Genomic DNA, 18,174 nt, shown 5'->3' on the forward strand with positions numbered 1-18,174 from the left:
GAAGGAAGCGGGAATGGTTTAAAATAGAAGATGCCATAAAAGTGCTGCAGTATCACAAACCGGTGCAAGCATCGTATTTTGAAACGTTGAGGCAAGGCTACTCAGCCAACAATGGCACCCCGCTCGTGGCCACCACTTACTCAGTTTCTGCTCAGAGCTCGATGCCAGGCATCAGATGACTGAAGATTTCCTGTAAGAGAAATGGAAATTGGAAACTAGACTGAAGTGCAGGTCTTCCCTCTCACCCTTGCTCTTTCACCTCTCCTCACAGGCCTCCTCTTTCAAATAAGGCATGATGGGCAGCAGAGAAAGGGTTTATTGATAATGTTGCTGTTTGGTGTTAAGTGATGGGGCTTTTTCTTCTCTTTTTATTGAGGGGGTGGGGGGTGGGTGTGTAATTTGTCAGTACTTTTGTGCATGATCTGTCTCTCCCTTTTCACACCCCTACAATTCTCTAAAGAGGCAAACAGCCTTCCCTCTGCCTTGGATTCTGAAGTGTTCCTGTCTGTTTCATCCCAGCCCTGGCCAGATTTTTTTTTTAATTTTTTTTTTTTTTTTATTAAAAGATACCAATATGAGATGAAATCTTTCAAGAATTTGTCCTGTAATGTGCTGTTAAGTCTGGTAGGCTGGTCACTTTCACTGCAAGATACATTTATCTACACATTATATACTGGGCATATAATATGTAAATAAATGACTTTTAGAAGAGGGATTTAACTGTTTAATTTTTCAAAGTTTTGTTTTTTAAATTCAGGGTGTTTCTGAAGTGGAGAGCCTCACAATTAATTTACTTTTTTGTTTCTGATGCTAGTGGCTAGGTAAAGTTCCCTGTCCTCTCTCTTTTCCCAGTCATCGACTGTAGTTATGTAGGGTATGGGAAGAGTTTAGCTACCTTCATAGTGCTCCCAGGACTCATGGCCTTCTCTTCTCAAAGCTGTGTTTCCATGCCAAGAAAGAAACAGGAAGAAACCTATTTTCTTTTTTATTACCAAGCCAGGAGCAAATGGCCTCAGCTCAGATCTGGAGAAACAATGCTAGAAATTGAATTCCTCCCTACATGTTGACAATAGGGATTTGAACTGGATTCTTGGAATTACTATCTAAAAAACTGGAGCGTCGAGCACTGTTTCTATCCTGCTGGTTTGGAGTTTTTTCCATAATGCTACTTATCGCCGACAAAGGCCTCTCTCCCTGTGCATCCATGCCTTACACCGTGCTGAACTGGATATTGTCCTTGTGCTCTGAAGCATCCAACTATACTTGGCAAGTGCAGCTGTACAGTCCTGTCCCTGTTCTGGGTAACCATGTTACGTTCCTGAAAAGTACACAGGAGGAAAATTCAGATGTTTGCTTGTCTTTGTAATGTTATAGCACTTGTAATTGCACCATGGAGCATGCTCAGAAATATTAAATATGTCTCCCACTGGGATGTGAAAGGTCCATCGTCCGCTGAGAAGTGGTATGGGAGAATGCTTAATCAGTTATTAGAACAGCAACATAATGCATTGGCTCCCTGCAAACTGTCTTGTTGGGTTTTGATACAGGTTTGATGCTGGCTTCATTTGCCAATTGTGTTGTTTAGTCGAGAAGTAGGCAGAAAAGGGTCTTGAGACCGGGGCTGGGGGTGGGGGGCACTGATCAATCCCTGGCTTGGGACAGGAGTTTGTTGCTATACTCTTGGTGGCATCTCCTTTGTCAAAACATAGCCAAGATGTGAAATTAAAATCGTAGTTCTCTTTATTTAAAAATTCTAATAAATACTCAAACTTTGAAAAGCTTTTGCTCTTCCCTCCCACTAAAAGAAATATAGTATCTGGTAGGCCTGTGTCATTTAATGTTCAGTGTTTTAGGGGACATCAGTTGATGAACTTAAATTTTTGCTATCTATTCTCGGTTTGCATCTTCTCTCCCAGTCTTAAAACACGGAGTCAAAAAGCAGTGCCGGCAGTTTCCTTAGGAGACCGTTCTACCTCTGGGAAAGGAATCCTGTCCCTAAGTAAGGGTCCCAGTGGATAGAAAGCACCATGGGATTTGAATCTAAATGCCAACTCACTGTTCATGTGTCCTACTTAAAAACGAACACACTGCTGCTTATTACCTGATTTAGAGCATTCTGAGGTTCTGTGCAAATAAATAAAGGGGACAATAAAATAAGTTCAGCTCAGCACTAAATGGAGTCCCCAAAACAATCTTCAAAATAAATTCTACCTTTATGATACAGATTGAAAGAGCTTTGCAGGAAAACGATTAGTACTCTTGAAACAGGAACTGCATTTGTTAATAGTATTTGTGCAGTTTTTAGTGACCTGAAGATGTTTTCACTGGGCTGGTATAATAATATACTACCCTACAAAGTCCTGTTTGGATGGTTGTTGGCGTCTTTGGGTCAGGAAAGTGAACTGTACCAAGAAGTATTTGTCAGTGACATGAATGGATCCCATTAATGCAGTTAACTGGCGAGGTTGTGCTGATGCTTCCTTAACTGACAAAAGGAGGCTTTGTCCAACACCAGAATTGTTGAAACTGATGCGGTTATCTGTTGCACTGGGATTCTGGTGAGCAGGGGTCGGTGTTTTTCCCTCCCTGGCATCTAAACACCATGGCTATCTCCTGACGTGTAGTCACAGCCCTTTTGTGATACATTACTTAGACACATGGTTGCAGTAACCTTTCTATCTCCCCCAAAGAAAGCAAGGAAAAACAGAGGAAAGCTCAAAGTTTACCCTACTTGCAGAATATTTAGACAACACTGATTTGCCATTAATTCTGCAAGTACTCGCCTTATTCAGGCTTGGCAGAAACAGGTTCCTGTGTTCAGGGCAGATATCGAGTCTCTCTCACAGTGAACGGGCACATCTTAGATTCTGATTATTACCAGAGTGCCCATCAGAGTTCACCATACTCGGGATGGAGAAAGATAGCAATGGCTTTTTTTAAATTAAAATTTGTTTTTGGTTTATAAATTGCAGCCCTTGGGGAAACAACAGTGAGATCATGCCGTTTTTTTGGACCAGGACTGTGTGTGAGTGAGTGAGTGTGTGTGTGTGTGTTTGTGTGTGTGTGTGTGTGTGTGAGAAAGAGAGAGAGAGAGAGAAAGAGAAAGAGGACTACCAGGAGTCGACCACGTTAGGTTTTCTGGTCGCCTCTCAGAACAGTGCAGCCCATGAAAGAGGAGTCTTGATTTTTCTCATGGTAAACAAAACAGGATGGAAAAGTTACTGAACTGACTGTTTTATTTTTACAAGTGTCTGCTGCCCCATCTGCCCTGTGAGGAGAGGGTTTCCTCACTGCTGAGTCTGAGCTGAGGCCATCTGGAGGGATCAGAGAGTGTGGGAGTATCACCCTGCTAAGCCTGAGCAAAGGCCTAGAAGGTGGCTTCGCCACAGGATTTCCGCCCTCTGCATTGCGTTGCCAGTGCTGTGGAAAGTGAGGCACTGGAGGCCTTGCTTCCCGCAGCCTCTGGGGAGCAGAGTGGGTCACTGCCCTCTGAGAGCGTTTGCAGTTTTTTGTACACTGTTGCTACATAGTCAAGTTCCTTCATGGCAGAGAAATATTTTCTGTTTCAGTGTTAGGAGTCAGCCCCTGTAAAGTCTCTTAGACTTGCTTAGAAGAAAAAAAAAGTCACCTTTTTTTTGAGAATTCTAGGAGGAAGAAGTTCCCCATAGAACCATGCTTCCTCCTTCTCCTTCCCCTTTCTCTTCTCCACGTACAGTGCTTATTGGGGGCTTCTTCTAAACCTCTTCAACAGAGGGGAGTAATCGGTCTTCTGATGGACATGGATGTGCGTTTCATACCTTGTACTTAACATATTTGTCATCTCCATCTAGTGCTGTGTTAATATCTTTGTTGATCTCCCCACCTGATCTTTTTTTTTAAACAGCTTAGCCTGAGCCATATTTTTGTTCATTTACAAAAAGGATTTAATAACCACAATGTGATTTTTGCCACAACTGTATAATTTTTAATATTTCTGAAGTGTTCTCTAAGCCCATCCTAGTTGAGAGTGGATTTAGCATTAGAAGAAATACCTGGAGAAATCTCCACAGTGGGATGAATTTTTGCTTAAAGAGAAATGAGAGTCGATAATATAACTCTATATCCTGGTCCCACCTGCATTTCACACCTACATCTTTACAAAAAATAGGAGACGTGCGGGATAGTCAACTCAAGCGTTTCTAGGGAGAGGAGATTGTTTAATGGTGATTAAATAATGCAGATGGCTCTTTGAGTTCTTATTCCTGAAGACTCTAAAAGAAGTCAGACCTGAGGCTGTGCAGTTTATACTGCCCAGTTGGGGTGGCAGTCGTTTCTTCTGAGCACTGCTGGGATGGAACCTATTTCCCCAAGGCTCTGCAGCTGTCAACCTTAGTGGCGTCAGCCTTGCTCCATCAGGGCACCCCCCCCCTCACTTGGGGTAGGTGGGAAAGCACCCGAGTCAGCCTCTGCACTCTGGGGTGAGCTTGCAACAGAGACCACACCATCCAGAAGAGCTGTGTATTCCACGTCACCTGACATGTCACCTAAAGCAGTAAGACATTTGAGATTTTCAAGTAAATTGTGAATTGCTAAATACTGCAATCTATAGAATATACTACATCAGGTTGACTTGAGGTCATCACAGGCCCTGGGAACCTCCTTTTAGGCAGACTCTCCTTTGGAAGCCAGGAGCCTTCCACTCCTGTCTCTGAAAAGGCGGCTTCACACTTCGACAATGTTTTTGCATTAGCTTGATAACCTTTCAGGGATGGGTGAAGCCTAATCAGGACATTTAAAAAATGATTATCTCTCACCTTCAGAGTAATCCAATAGTTTGTCCTCCTAATCCCCTTAAAAATTAATAAATAAAAAGAGAAATAAAGAATCCCATTTGGTGTTGATTATAACAGACTCCTTGAGCTGAGGCTGGCAGTCACGTGATTTGATTTTGTGTGTCTGCTACGTGAAGCTTTTGAAGTGAAAAGGGCATGTCTCTCCCCTAAATCTTTGTTGATAGTGATGATCTGTGAGCCTGAGCTTGTCCTAGAAAATGAGACTGTCCACCTGGCAAGGGGAGCGCAAAGAAAAGCCTCCTTAACTCAGAATTGAGCACAGCAGGAGGGCCTCTGCGGAAGAAGGAAGTGCTTTTGGCTGAAAAAGCAAGATTAATATCTAGAAGGTGGCGAGTCATTGCTTCTGTTCCTCCAGCAATTAGGTTGTTGAATTAAATAGGTTTCCTTCAGTTTACATTCTGAGTTCTTAACCCCAAACAGGGGCCACTAGAACAGCAAAAAAAGGCATTTAACCCCCTGGAGATAGGCTTTAAAAGATACAAAAGCAGCAGCCTTGTCATTTTCCAGGTTCATCACCATTTTGATGTGCTACCCGCCCTTCCACCCCCACTGCAGCCAGGCCAGATGTGAAGATTCTATAAATATTTGAGTTGGGGAACATAAATTCTGGTTCTGGAACAATTACCTACTAAATTGCTCACCATCTGTGGACGTTATCCATGGGATGCGCCTTTCAGGGAACCTTTCACCAATACAGTAAAATCACTCTTCTGGGCTTGAGGCCCTAATCAGGCATTAAGATCAAAATCTTAAGTCTTTGGAACTTCTCAGGAAGAAAGCAAGATACCCATTCCCGATGCTGGGCCTTGAGACTGGACTCCCTGTCTGTACAGTGGGGTGGAGTGGCTCACCTTCAGGAAGTCATTTCTCCAGTAATACTGGAAGTAATACTGATACGAGCCTGGCTTTCTGAACACTTTTGTGCTGAATTGAAAATGTTAACCTAAAGCAATAGATCCATGTAGCCTCTTCTACCTCATTACTGTCCCATTGGAAAAAAACAGCATTTCAGTGTTAAGGCTTGGTCTTAACATAATAGATATGACTTATGCCAGGGAAGATAGAGGCTGATTATGGAGACACCCACAACCGGAATAGATAGGCCTGCTCCACGTAAGGCCTCCACGGGGGCGGGTTGAAGTTAGGTCTTGGAGAGCTTCCAAAGCACTGGGGGGAGGGGAGGACTTCAAGGGCCTTCGCCCAGCCAGCAACTGGCCTGTGCTCCTCCTGAGGACATGAAGGATTCGAGGGAGCTGCAGGCACCTAAGCCACGGTGTGCAGACACAAACCTGCCCTTTTGCCTCCTCCCACGTGACTGAGAGCATTTTTTGCTCAGAATCCAAAGGGATTCTGTCCTCCAAAATCCAGTTTGCTTCAGGTGTTTTGTTCTGCCTCTGAGAACCTCACCCTTGCACTCACCCATTCATGGCCATAGAAGTGCTGCTCAGGGCACAGATTCACGAGGGAGTCCAGGGCCCAGCAGTTGCACAGTGTTGCATTTTGTAGTTAGAAAAACAGTTGGTCCACTCTATTATAAAAGAGACACAGTGTGGGGTGCAGTTTTATAAATGTCAGGTCCGTTTTTATTGTCTCATGGTCTGAAAACATTCAAACTGATTTATAATTGAAGAAAAAGTTGGTGGTTAAAATGAATAAAATGTCAGTTAGTGCATCTATCTTAAAGATAACTACCAGTGTACACCATGTGTTTAAGGAAGTAGGAGCATTTGAGGATGTTGTAAAAGTAAAGCAGGTATCTCTGGCCTACCCAAGTGTTTCAGAGGGAGGATGTGGAAGCCTGTTAGTAGCATCTTTATATTTGATTTTGTATAAAGAGGCCAGTCTTTATTTCAAGGACCTTTTTCCCACCTACTCAATCACCTTGGTAGGGGATGGGCTCTAAGGAAGAAGCAGTGAGACCCCAGCTCTATTTGCTGAGCTACAGGGTATGATCTCCAAACAGCATGAGGCATATTTGAGGGGTTTCCCAACTCTGCTCACCTCCACTCCACTCATCTACCATCAGCACCAGAAGGGTTAAACTCCCTGGGACCATTCCAGTTCTGAAACAGATGAACTAGAGGTGCTTCTGAACCCTGTCTTCTCAAGTGTATTGCACAGGTGCAGTCTCCCTTTGGCCAAGTTCAACAGGTGTTTCCAGGGAACCCTTTGGATGGAGATAAAGTAGCCAAGATGTATTGAGTTTAACTTTTTCTGAAGGACAAAGTCTTTGTCCCTTTCCCTTCATGTTTTAGCTGAGGCCTAAATGACAAAGTCTCCAGAACTGAGACAGAGCCAGGGGCCCATGTACCCAGGGACCAGTCCCCTGGGGATCACACAGACTCAAACCAGACTATTCAGATTCCACCAGAACTCCACTGCTGTCCCCTTCCATCAGGACCACCCAGAAAAGCAAACAACTTAGCCTTTCCACCCCTAGGTCACCTGGTTCCTTGGTGACCATTCTGCAGAGTGAGAATGGATCACCTGTTTAGGCAGTGTGCTGTATATTTCTAGAAAGGGTAAAAAGTGGAGTGGCCAATGGGCTGAGTACTCATCCTTGGAGAGGGTAGCAGAATAACCCCAGATGAGCTCAACAAAACCCCAGGGAATCCAAGGAAAGGCGCTTGTGTGGGAGGAGGGGTTGGTTATGGTCCCTTAGCCTCTTGCGACCTCTCACAACTGGGGTTTGGAATAACGTCGCCCTTACCCCTATCCAAATGTGCTCCAGGACGTAGGAGCTCCTGACCCAGGGGTGCATGGTCTTGTTTTCCATTTTTTCGTTTGCAAAACAACCTTGCTTGGTATTGTATGGAAAAGCGAGTTTTCCTCCCTGCCCACTTGGAGCCGCCTGCCCAGGCCTGGCTTCTTCCCCAGTCTCTCAGTGCTCTTAGGAGCTGAGGGGAGCAGAATGGGTCCAGAGGAGGTGGAAGGAAACTGAGTTTTCCTGCACCCTTTCTCTAGGAGGCTGTTCTTAGGCTTCCTTCATACCTCTCTTTCCCGTGGGGGCAGGCGGGTTGTGGGGGAGGGCTGAAAAGAAAGTTCAGGTTTGGGTCTGAGACAGGTGCACAGCAGATGCAAGTCCCCCTTTTCCCCCTTTAATAGCCAGCCAGCCGTGTGTAACTGTCCCCTTACTAAAGCATCCCCTCATGTGTGCCGGCAGCAGAGGACAGCAAAGCCCTCCCCCATAGTCTAGCTGGAGCTCTGGTACTATCCCTAAAATCCCACCACCCCTATATCTGACTCCTTTTTGTAAAAACAAATGCTTAAACCTGTGAGTGTGCTGTTCCTTTCTGTGTGTTAATCAGTTTCTTTCCACTTGAACTGTGTGGGAGGGAAGGGCATTGGAACTGTAGGTTGTAATATTGTGCCAACCAATAAAAACCAGTATTTCACACACATCCCTGCTTAGTCTCTGGTTTCTTTCTAAAAGTTTTCTTCGAGTCCTTCTCATCAGTCTTCTTTTGATTTTACCACCACCCTCTGCTGGACTCTTGAGAGTTGCCCCAGAGGTCAGAGGTGGCCGCATGGAAGATTTGCTGTTCAGGGAGTTCAAGTAAGGAATGAAGTGAAGCCCAGGAAGGTAGTGAGAGTCAGTGCCAGGGACCCCCCGGCAGACACCCAGTGCTTCACTAGGAGCCCAGAGGGGCATGAGGGGACAGAGGTGAGCCACATCCAGGACAACAAGGGAGCACAGCAAGGGGTGCTCTCCTGTGTGGAAGCAGAAGTTGGGCCTGGTGGAGTCAGGATGGGCTGGAGCGGCGTTTTGAAGATGCATGCTGGTAGGACTTGCAGGCAGAGAACAGGCAGGGCACCGCCAGGGGGAGAGCAACATGAAGTTAGCTGTGCCCCTCCGGCTGAAGACAGATGACAAGCATTATGGGCTGAAAAATAAAGCATGATGAGGCCAATTTAGGGAAAGCCGCAAAAGCCAGGCCAAGGAGTTTGGCTGCGTACGTGTGAAGTGCTCTTGAGCAGGGCAGTCGTGTAGAATCAGCCATGTTTGAAGAGGAGGCAGGAGAGGTTGGAAAGGAGCCACCTGGAGACTTGTGATGCCAGGCCTTACAGACTCAAGGAGTGGACCTGGGGATGGAGAGAGGGCTGGAGAAGCAAGAATAAAGAGTGTATCACAATCAGATAAACGTGTTCATCCACTGAGGGCCCCGGCCTCTCTGGGACTCTGGTGGCATCACCACTTCGTTCAGCCCCAGGGCAAATTCCCAGTCAACTGGTCAGAGCACCCTTTCCTCCTAAAATTCTGATTCTGCAGGCCTCCTTTATCCCATGATGATCACCGTCCCTTCCTCTATCAAAGGATTCTTTTGCCAGATTTAGTGTGTGTGATGAGGCTGTGAGCTTATGAACGCCGATACAAGTGCTACATGCAGGAAACCACCAAATGGCCACCTCTAATTGGGATCTGGGGTTCCGGAAACTCTCCGCTCGCCCACATCAGATCATGATGGGCCATTCTAAAGGTGACCCATCCCCATCACATTCACTACATGTTGATTGTTCTTCATTCTCAGGGTAAATGCAAACTTTGGGATTACCTTGCTGCAGCCCAGTCTCCTAATAGTCTGCAGGACTTGTGGCAGGAGGGAGGGCGAGTGGGAGAGAAATCTCAAAAGGCCCCAAAACTTTGAGCATGAGTGACCAGAGGAAATCAGCCCAAAGAACACGAATGCCACCCTGACATTGCTGAAACCAGCACTGGGGACAGTGCTGCGACACGCATTGCACTTCCTACGCCCTTTGTTATTCTGAGGTGGCAGCTTTGACCAACTCAAGCCAGACTGAGTTGGCAGAATTCCTGCCCAAACCCCAGTCAGGCTGGCTCCCATCCTCTCTGGAGACCTGATAACCATGCTGAAGAAACCCTGTTGTTATAAACCATGGACTTGTTTGCTTTGTGGTTTCAAACACATTTGAGGTGTGAAAGGTTTCTTTTATCTCCTTGGTCTTGTGACACCCAGCTAACATCTCAGCATCTGCGATGCAGCCATGAGGCTCCATGTTCTATGGCCTGAATTCCAGCAATGTGCTCAAGCCAGGACATGCAGTCCTCACAGAGGCACCTGCTGGGGTGCCTGGAGGTGGGGTGAGGGGCCGATGGAGAGAGCTTGGGCAGGGGGACCATGGAAGGGTAGGATGAGTAAGGGATTCGGAAAAGGGAGGGAGGATAGGGCAGGCTGCCTGCTATAATAGAAGGTGTGAGCTTTGGAATTAGACCAGGGTTCAGGTCTCCGCTGAGCCGTTGACAAGCTCTGTGATCTTGGGCAAGTTACCATCTGTGTTCCTTCCTATTCACTGGGGGAGAAGTCTACTTTGTGGGGTCGTCGTGAGCGTTAAGTAAGTGAAGGAGTGTATGTGATGCCAGAGTTGGTGTGTGATCATTAAATAGTGGCTGTGAGTGAACACCTGTTTGGAAAATGCCAAGGATTGTGCTGAGTTCACTAAATAAGACAAGTCACAACAGACACAATCACAATGCAAAGTGACAAATGCAATAAAAAGAAGGCAGAGGGAGTGACTAACTCCATCCCAGTGGAGCCACCGTCTGAGAGGATTCATGAAGGGTAAAGGAATTCTCGACCAAGGGGACAGCATGTGCAAGGGTGCTGTGCTCGGTTAACAGCGAGTTTGCGGGGGCTGGAACATGATAGCCGTGATGGGGAGGGAGGAGGGAGAGCCAGGAGGTGCCACGGGAAAGGTCAGCTGGGGTCAGGTGGCTTGGCTGGCTGTTTGAACTTTACTCCGCATTTGACTGGGAAGCCAACAAAGGTTTTAAAACAGCAGTGACCACATCGGGTTGGGCATTTGTGGAAGATGATACTACTCTCTCCTGAGTGCTCCTGGGTTGTTGTTCCAGGCCTTTATACCAGGTGGTGTGTTCCCTGCTTTACAATTTCATCTTTGCCATCCTTGTGACACATAGGACCTTTGGTCATCACCTTCGTGATGCTAAAGGAAATGGCAGCCTAGGGAAGCAAACTACTTTTTAAAAGAATTGGAGAAACCAATTCTAAAAATCACAAGGTAGAGTGCCAAGGATGTCTAAGACAGTTTTGAAAAACTACAAGGAAAAACACAGGACTACAGGGAAGTCCTGTGTTCTATCAGTATCAAGACTTTAAAGATAAAGTAACTGAAGCAATGTGATAAATGAGAATAGCTAGATAGAGAAGTGAATTAGGAAACTGAATAGAACAGGGGACCGAGAAACAGACCTATGCGTATGTGGGAATATGGTAAGAGCCAGAGGAGACATGCACCCGAGGGAGGAAAGGATTGGTCCTTCAGTAAATGGTGTTGGAACAATTGGCTAGACAAATGAAAAAAAATAAATTTAGATCCCTACCTCACACCATACAATGAAAATAAACTCGCAAATGTGTAAAATGAGTCATAAAGCTTTTAGAAGAAAATACAGAAGTTAAGTAATACATCCAAGGTCACACAGGTAATAAATGGAAGAACTGTAGTCAAACCCAGGGGGTCTGACTCCAGAACCTGCCTTCTCACCCACTTAGTAGTACTCTCTCCTGGTCACTTCAGAGTGCAAGATGGACCAGAGCAAGCAGAAACTGAAATCAGGGAGGTGGTGAATGAATTTGCATCTGGTCCCCAAACACCTGACATGAAGGGTTGCTGAGGAGGCAGAGGGAGAGACTTCCTCATGTCCTCATGTAATCACCATCACTCAGCCAACAGGTTGGGCACTGCTGAGGTGCCAGCACACTGCCAGGTGTCTGTGAGGGAGATCATCAGGAACTCCACGAATAGGTATTGAGAGTGTATGGGTAGCCATGACACTTAAGTAGGTGTGAAGAGGATAAAAATAAGGGAACAGTGGTGAATCGTTATGTGGTTAGGCCTGGAAGGATTTTAGGGATCATCTAATCCTCTCATTATACAGATTGGGAAATAGGCACAGTGAGAAGGGACTTTTCACCAGTATTCGAGTTTGGAACCCTGAGCAAAGAATACATATCTCTGGCCATGCTGTAAATAGGCAGCTCTTCTGGCTCTGTGGACATGAAAGTATATCTTTTAATGGTTATCCCATTCTTGGCCACCAAACTCTATCTAAGCCGGTGCCAAGTCTAAACCCACGTCCATCACTTCATCACTCACTCACCATTATTTACTTGGTATTTCTTGTCCCCATCTCCTCCCCCTGCAGCCCCCCTACAGAATCCCAATCCTGAATTCGCCCCTCCTATGCAAGAGCTGAGCCTGCCCAGAGAAAACCATGTCCTGTGGGGTCACTACGGGTTTATGCGTCCCCTCTAGTGGGCCTCCAGTGCCGCCCATCAATGGCTACTGACTGGCACACTGACAAATCCAAAGGCCACTTATCTTCTCCCTGACTTCACTGACCCCTCCCTGCCACCTGCCCCCACCACCACCACAGTGTCCTGGCTACACTTCTGGTTCTCCTCCTACCCATAGCTTTCAGAGTAAAGTTCTAATACCCTAGAGTAGTACCCAATATCTGTTGTGATTTGGCCCCTGCCCACCTCTGCAGACTCATTTCTTCCCACCCACCTTGCCCTTCTTTTCCCCTGGCCTCATAGAACATTTTGCAGTTCTTCAAAGGTACCATGTACCATTGCACTGCTTCACAATTCACATGTGCTGTGCTATTCTTTGGGAAAGATGTCCAAGATTCTCTCCCCTAGGAGGAGCTTAGTGACTCCTGTGCATGCCCCCATTCTGAAGGCCGGGAAATATCTCTGTTCTTTGCATCCAGCTGAGTGGTTCAGAGCAGGTAATGCAGGTTGGAAGAAGCAAAGAGCCATGGCATTTGGGGATGTCCACAGCACAAAGTATGTCTGCCTAGTGTCACTCTGTTCTCTCATCACACACACACACACACACACACACACACACTCACACACACACCCTTCACTTTCCCCCAGACCTGGAAGCAAATGTAGAACTGCCCTCAGGGATGGGGAGAGAGAAGTTTGGAACAGGTGGAGGTGCGGGTAGTTAAGGGTGATATTCAACCAGCGTGGTGCCCACCAACAAATCAGAACAAACACCCTATTGAAGCCTGTCCTCTGAGACCCCTTCCCCAGCTTCCTCTTCTTGCCTGGAACTTGGGAGTTAGAGGGAAAGCGGGGAGGAAACCCCCAGTTCCTGCTACTCCGCTTACCTCTCAGCCCAGGATCCTGTGAACTTTCCCAGGTGGAGGGCAGGAGCTAAATGGAAGGGTGGTCACTTTCAGCACAGCCTGTGTCTGAAACAGGCAAGGAAAGCCAAGTTAGGATTCAGACTGGAGAAGGGAGGGGTGGTTATGGGGATTTGCAGTTTGGGGGGTGGAGTCGAGGGAAATTTGTTTTACTTGGAGGGAACTTGATCTGAGGAAATTGAGTGGACCGATTATAACAGCTAATATTTGACTGTGCTTTCCAGTTTACCAAGTACTTTCCCATCAGTTCAGACAATTCCTTGAACACTTACTGCCTGTACAAGGCTAGGGGCTAAGGGCCAGGACACTGACCTTCACATCTACCCTGAGAGGCAGGTACTTTGATCCCCAGCTCACTGTCGATGGAGCTGGAGCCTGGAGGAGACTGAAGGACAAGGGAAAATAGATTGGGTGTGGGTAAGATTTAGAAGGTGAAGGAAAGCTGCGGGGAAGCAAATACCTTGAAGTCAGGCCTCTGGTGCTGTCAGGGGCTGGCCAGTAGGGACCCCGAAGTGGAGGGAGCCCCAAACCTCCACTCCTCAGGCTGCCAGTGATGTCACAATGGCAGGTGCGGGAACTGTGGGGTCCCTCTCCACCTCAACCCCACTGATCTTTATCCCGGAATGGGGTGAGGGCCGGCTCCACTAGGCAGCGTCTCAGAAGCTCGTTTTCCACTCCTTCCGGAGGAGCCCTCTGCTCCGCCCTCCAGAAAGAGGCCAGTGGGCTTCTGGAAGGTGGAGAAGAACAGCGGAAGTAAAGGTATGGAGGTGGGAAAATGGGATGCATGCAGAAAACCAGGTAACTGCACAAAAATAAATGAGCCAATGTAAGAAAGAGCCAGGAAGAAAATACCCTCTGAAAGTGGGATTATGAGTAATTTAATTTTCTTCTTTGTGACTTTGTATATTTTCCAACTCTTGGTAGCAATTTGTTTTTGCAATCAAAAACAATCAGATTGTTTTGTAATCCCTTACTTTTATGGAGCATGTTATTATTTACCTAATGCTTAAGCCCATAAATTTTTTTTTGGCCACGCCATGCACAGCTTGCAGGATCTTAGTTCCCCGACCAGGGATTGAACCCAGCCCTTGGTAGTGAAAGCGCAGAGTCCTAACCACTGGATCTCCAGAGAATCCCCCATAAATGTAATTTCTTTCAATCAACAATAATCTTATTTATGAGGTGGGCATTATTAGTTACGTTTTGGAGTCAGGGACTCAGGTTCCAAGGTGTTGAGTGACTTAGTTGAAGCCACAAGGATAGCCAGTAGTGCGGTCAGGGCACTTTGGGCCAGCCTGGCAAGGTTGAACCTGGGCAATGTGATGGTGGCCAACAAGATTCTGCTACAGTCTTGGTTCCTTTTTCTTTGTATGTCTCCCCCTTCCCAATCCCTGGGCATTGGCCTATTGACTCACCTGTCATTAACTCCATTAACTCATTTATAAAATAAATATGCATTGATCCATATTTATTGAGTCATTCTTTACTCATCATATTTTTAAAAACTGTATTGAGGGGCTTCCCTGGTGGTGCAGTGGTTAAGCATCTGCCTGCCAATGCAGGGGACACGGGTTTGAGCCCTGGTCCAGGAAGATCCCACATGCTGCAGAGCAACTAAGCCCGTGCGCCACAAATACTGAGCCTGTGCTCTAGAGTCCGTGAGCCACAACTACTGAGCCCACGTGCCACAGCTTCTGAAGCCCGCGTGCCTAGAGCCTGTGCTCTGCAACAAGAGAAGCCACTGCAACGAAGAGTAGCCCCCCACTCACCGCAACTAGAGAAAGCCCGCATGCAGCAATGAAGACCCAATTCAGCCAAAAATAAATTAATAAAAATAAATTAATTTTAAAAAACTGTATTGAGCTACAACTAACATAAGCTGCACACATTTAGAGTGTACAGTTTAATACATCTTGACATATGTGTTCAAATGAAACTATCATAACCAAGGTAATAGACCTATCCCTCACCCCCAAAAGTTCCTTTGTGCCTCTTTGTGACCCCTCTCACCTGACCCTCACACATCCTTCTTCAAGTAAACACTAATCTGCTTTCTGTCACTATAGTTTAGTCTGCATTTTCTAGAGTTTCATATAATAGAATCATACATTAGAATTTGTATATATTGCAAGGTATGGATTCAAGGTGATAATTTTTGCATCTAGATAACCAGTTGTTCCAGTACCATTTCCTAAAAAGTCTATTCTATTCTTAGTTTGTTGTGTTTTTGGTTTTGGTTTTTTGTTTTCTTTTGTTTTGGCCACGCCGTGTGGCATGTGGGATCTTAGTCCCCCAACCAGGGATCGAAACCATGTTCCCTGCACTGGGAGCACGGATTCTTTTTTTTTTTTTTTTTAATCATGAAAATGTCATTTAATGCAAGTTTCTATCAATATATACCTCCCATGCTTGATTTCCTAATAGTGTATTTTTTTTTAATAAATTTATTTAGGCTGTGTTGGGTCTCCATTTCTGTGTGAGGGCTTTCTCTAGTTGCGGCGAGTGGGGGCCACTCTTCATCGCGGTGCGCGGGCCTCTCATTGTCGCGGCCTCTCCTGTTGCGGAGCACAAGCTGCAGACACACAGGCCCAGTAGCTGTGGCTCACGGGCCCAGTTGCTCCCCAGCATGTAGGATCCCAGACCAGGGCTCGAACCCGTGTCCCCTGCATTGGCAGGCAGATTCTGAACCATTGCGCCACCAGGGAAGCCCTATAGTGTATTTTTGTTTGTTTTATGAATGTTTGAAGATGTCTTTATCTTCATTCTTTTTTTTAATCATGAAAATATCATTTAATTCAAGTTTCTATCAATATGTACCTGCCATGCTTGATTTCCTAATAGTGTATTTTTGTTTGTTTTGTGAATGTTTGAAGATGTCTTTATTTTATCTTTTTTTTTTTTTACATCTTTATTGGAGTATAATTGCTTTACAATGGTGTGTTAGTTTCTGCTTTATAACGAAGTGAATCAGCTAGACATATACATATGTTCCCATATCTCTTTCCCCCTGTGTCTCCCTCCCTCCCCCACTCCCTATACCACCCCTCTAGGTGGTCACAAAGCACCGAGCTGGTCTCCCTGTGCTATGTGACTGCTTCCCACTAGCTATCGGTTCTACATTTGGTAGTGTATATATGTCCATGCCACTCTCTCACTTTCTCCCAGCTTACCCTTCCCACTCCCTGTGTCCTCAAGTCCATTCTCTAGGTCTACGTCTTTATTCCTGTCCTGCCCCTAGGTTCTTCAGAACCTTTTTTTTTTTTTTACATTCCATATATATGTGTTAGCATATGGTATTTGTTTTTCTCTTTCTGACTTACTTCACTCTTCACTCTAGGTCCATCCACCTCACTACAAATAACTCAATTTCATTTCTTTTTATGGCTTAGTAATATTGCATTGTATATATGTGCCACATCTTCTTTATCCATTCATCTGTCGATGGACACTTAGGTTGCGTCCATCTCCTGGCTATTGTAAATAGAGCTGCAATGAACATTGTGGTACATTACCTTTTTGAATTATGGTTTACTCAGGGTATATGCCCAGTAGTGGGATTGCTGGGTCGTATGGTAGTTCTATTTTTAGTTTTATAAGGAACCTCCATACTGTTTTCCATAGTGGCTGTATCAATTTACATTCCCACCAACAGTGCAAGAGGGTTCCCCTTTCTCCACACCCTCTCCAGAATTTATTGTTTGTAGATTTTTTGATGATGGCCATTCTGACTGGTGGGAGGTGATACCTCATTGTAGTTTTGATTTGCATTTCTCTAATGATTAGTGATGTTGAGCATTCCTTCATGTGTTTGTTGGCAATCTGTATATCTTCTTTAGAGAAATGTCTATTTGGGTCTTCTGCCCATTTTTGGATTGAGTTGTTTGTTTTTTTGATACTGAGCTGCTTGTAAATTTTGGAGATTAATCCTTTGTCTGTTGCTTCATTTGCAAATATTTTCTCCCATTCTGGGGGTTGTCTTTTCATATTGTTTATGTTTTCCTTTGCTGTGCAAAAGATTTTAAGTTTCATTAGGTCCCATTTGTTTATTTTTGTTTTTATTTCCATTTCTCTAGGAGGTGGGTCAGAAAGGATCTTGTTGTGATTTATGTCATAGAGTGTTCTGCCTATGTTTTCCTCTAAGAGTTTTATAGTGTCTGGCCTTACTTTTAGGTCTTTAATCCATTTTGATTTTATTTTTGTGTATGGTGTTAGGGAGTGTTCTAATTTCATTCTTTTACATGTAGCTGTCCAGTTTTCCCAGCACCACTTATTGAAGGGGCTGTCTTTTCTCCACTGTATATTCTTGCCTCCTTTATCAAAAATAAGGTGACCATATATGCATGGGTTTATCTGGGCTTTCTATCCTGTTCCATTGATCTATATTCCTGTTTTTGTGCCAGTACCATACTGTCTTGATTACTGTAGCTTTGTGGTCTAGTCTGAATTCCGGGAGCCTGATTCCTCCAGCTCCGTTTTTCTTTCTCAAGGTTGCTTTGGCTCTTCGGGGTCTTTTGTGTTTCCATACAAATTGTGAAATTCTTTGTTCTAGTTCTATGAAAAATGCCATTGGTAGTTTGATAGAGATTGCACTGAATCTGTAGATTGCTTTGGGTAATATAGTCATTTTCACAATGTTGATTCTTCCAATCCAAAAACATGGTATATCTTTCCATCTGTTTGTATCATCTTTCATTTCTTTCATCAGTGTCTTATAGTTTTCTGCATACAGGTCTTTTGTCTCCTTAGGTAGGTTTATTCCTAGGTATTTTATTCTTTTTGTTGCAATGGTAAATGGGAGTGTTTCCTTAATTTCTCTTTCAGATTTTTCATCATTAGTGTATAGGAATGCAAGAGATTTCTGTGCATTAATTTTGTATCCTGCTACTTTACCAAATTCATTGATTAGCTCTAGTAGTTTTCTGGTAGCATCTTTAGGATTCTTTATGTATAGTATCATGTCATCTGCAAACAGTGACAGCTTTACTTCTTCTTTTCCCATTTGGATTCCTTTTATTTCTTTTTCTTCTCTGATTGCTGTGGCTAAAACTTCCAAAACTATGTTGAATAATAGTGGTGAGAGTGGACAGTCTTGTCTTGTTCCTGATTTTAGAGGTAACGGTTTCAGTTTTTCACCATTGAGAA

The 18,174-nt window shown here is 45.0% G+C and overlaps 1 protein-coding gene and 1 long non-coding RNA gene across 4 annotated transcripts in view; one reads left to right on the forward strand and one right to left on the reverse strand.

Moving 5' to 3' along the window:
• NUDT3 (nudix hydrolase 3) overlaps positions 1 to 8,233 on the forward strand; it is a 107,756-nt gene extending 99,523 nt beyond the window's left edge. For all 3 annotated transcript variants that reach the window (XM_067753275.1, XM_067753273.1, XM_067753274.1), the window contains one exon: positions 1 to 8,233. In XM_067753275.1, coding sequence (XP_067609376.1) covers positions 1 to 179 — 179 coding nt within the window. In that variant the 3' untranslated portion in view covers positions 180 to 8,233.
• The window catches only part of LOC137232096 (uncharacterized), a 22,564-nt gene continuing 11,386 nt past the window's right edge, over positions 6,997 to 18,174 (reverse strand). Inside the window, exons 2-4 of the long non-coding RNA XR_010946868.1 lie at positions 13,493 to 13,759; positions 12,997 to 13,080; positions 6,997 to 8,933 (exon numbers count right to left, since the gene is read on the reverse strand). This is a non-coding gene — a long non-coding RNA (uncharacterized lncRNA). The remainder of the gene's footprint in view (positions 8,934 to 12,996; positions 13,081 to 13,492; positions 13,760 to 18,174) is intronic.

The sequence above is a fragment of the Pseudorca crassidens genome, chromosome 10 (assembly GCF_039906515.1).
Source record: "Pseudorca crassidens isolate mPseCra1 chromosome 10, mPseCra1.hap1, whole genome shotgun sequence".
In the NCBI taxonomy this organism is placed as follows: Eukaryota; Metazoa; Chordata; class Mammalia; order Artiodactyla; family Delphinidae; genus Pseudorca; species Pseudorca crassidens.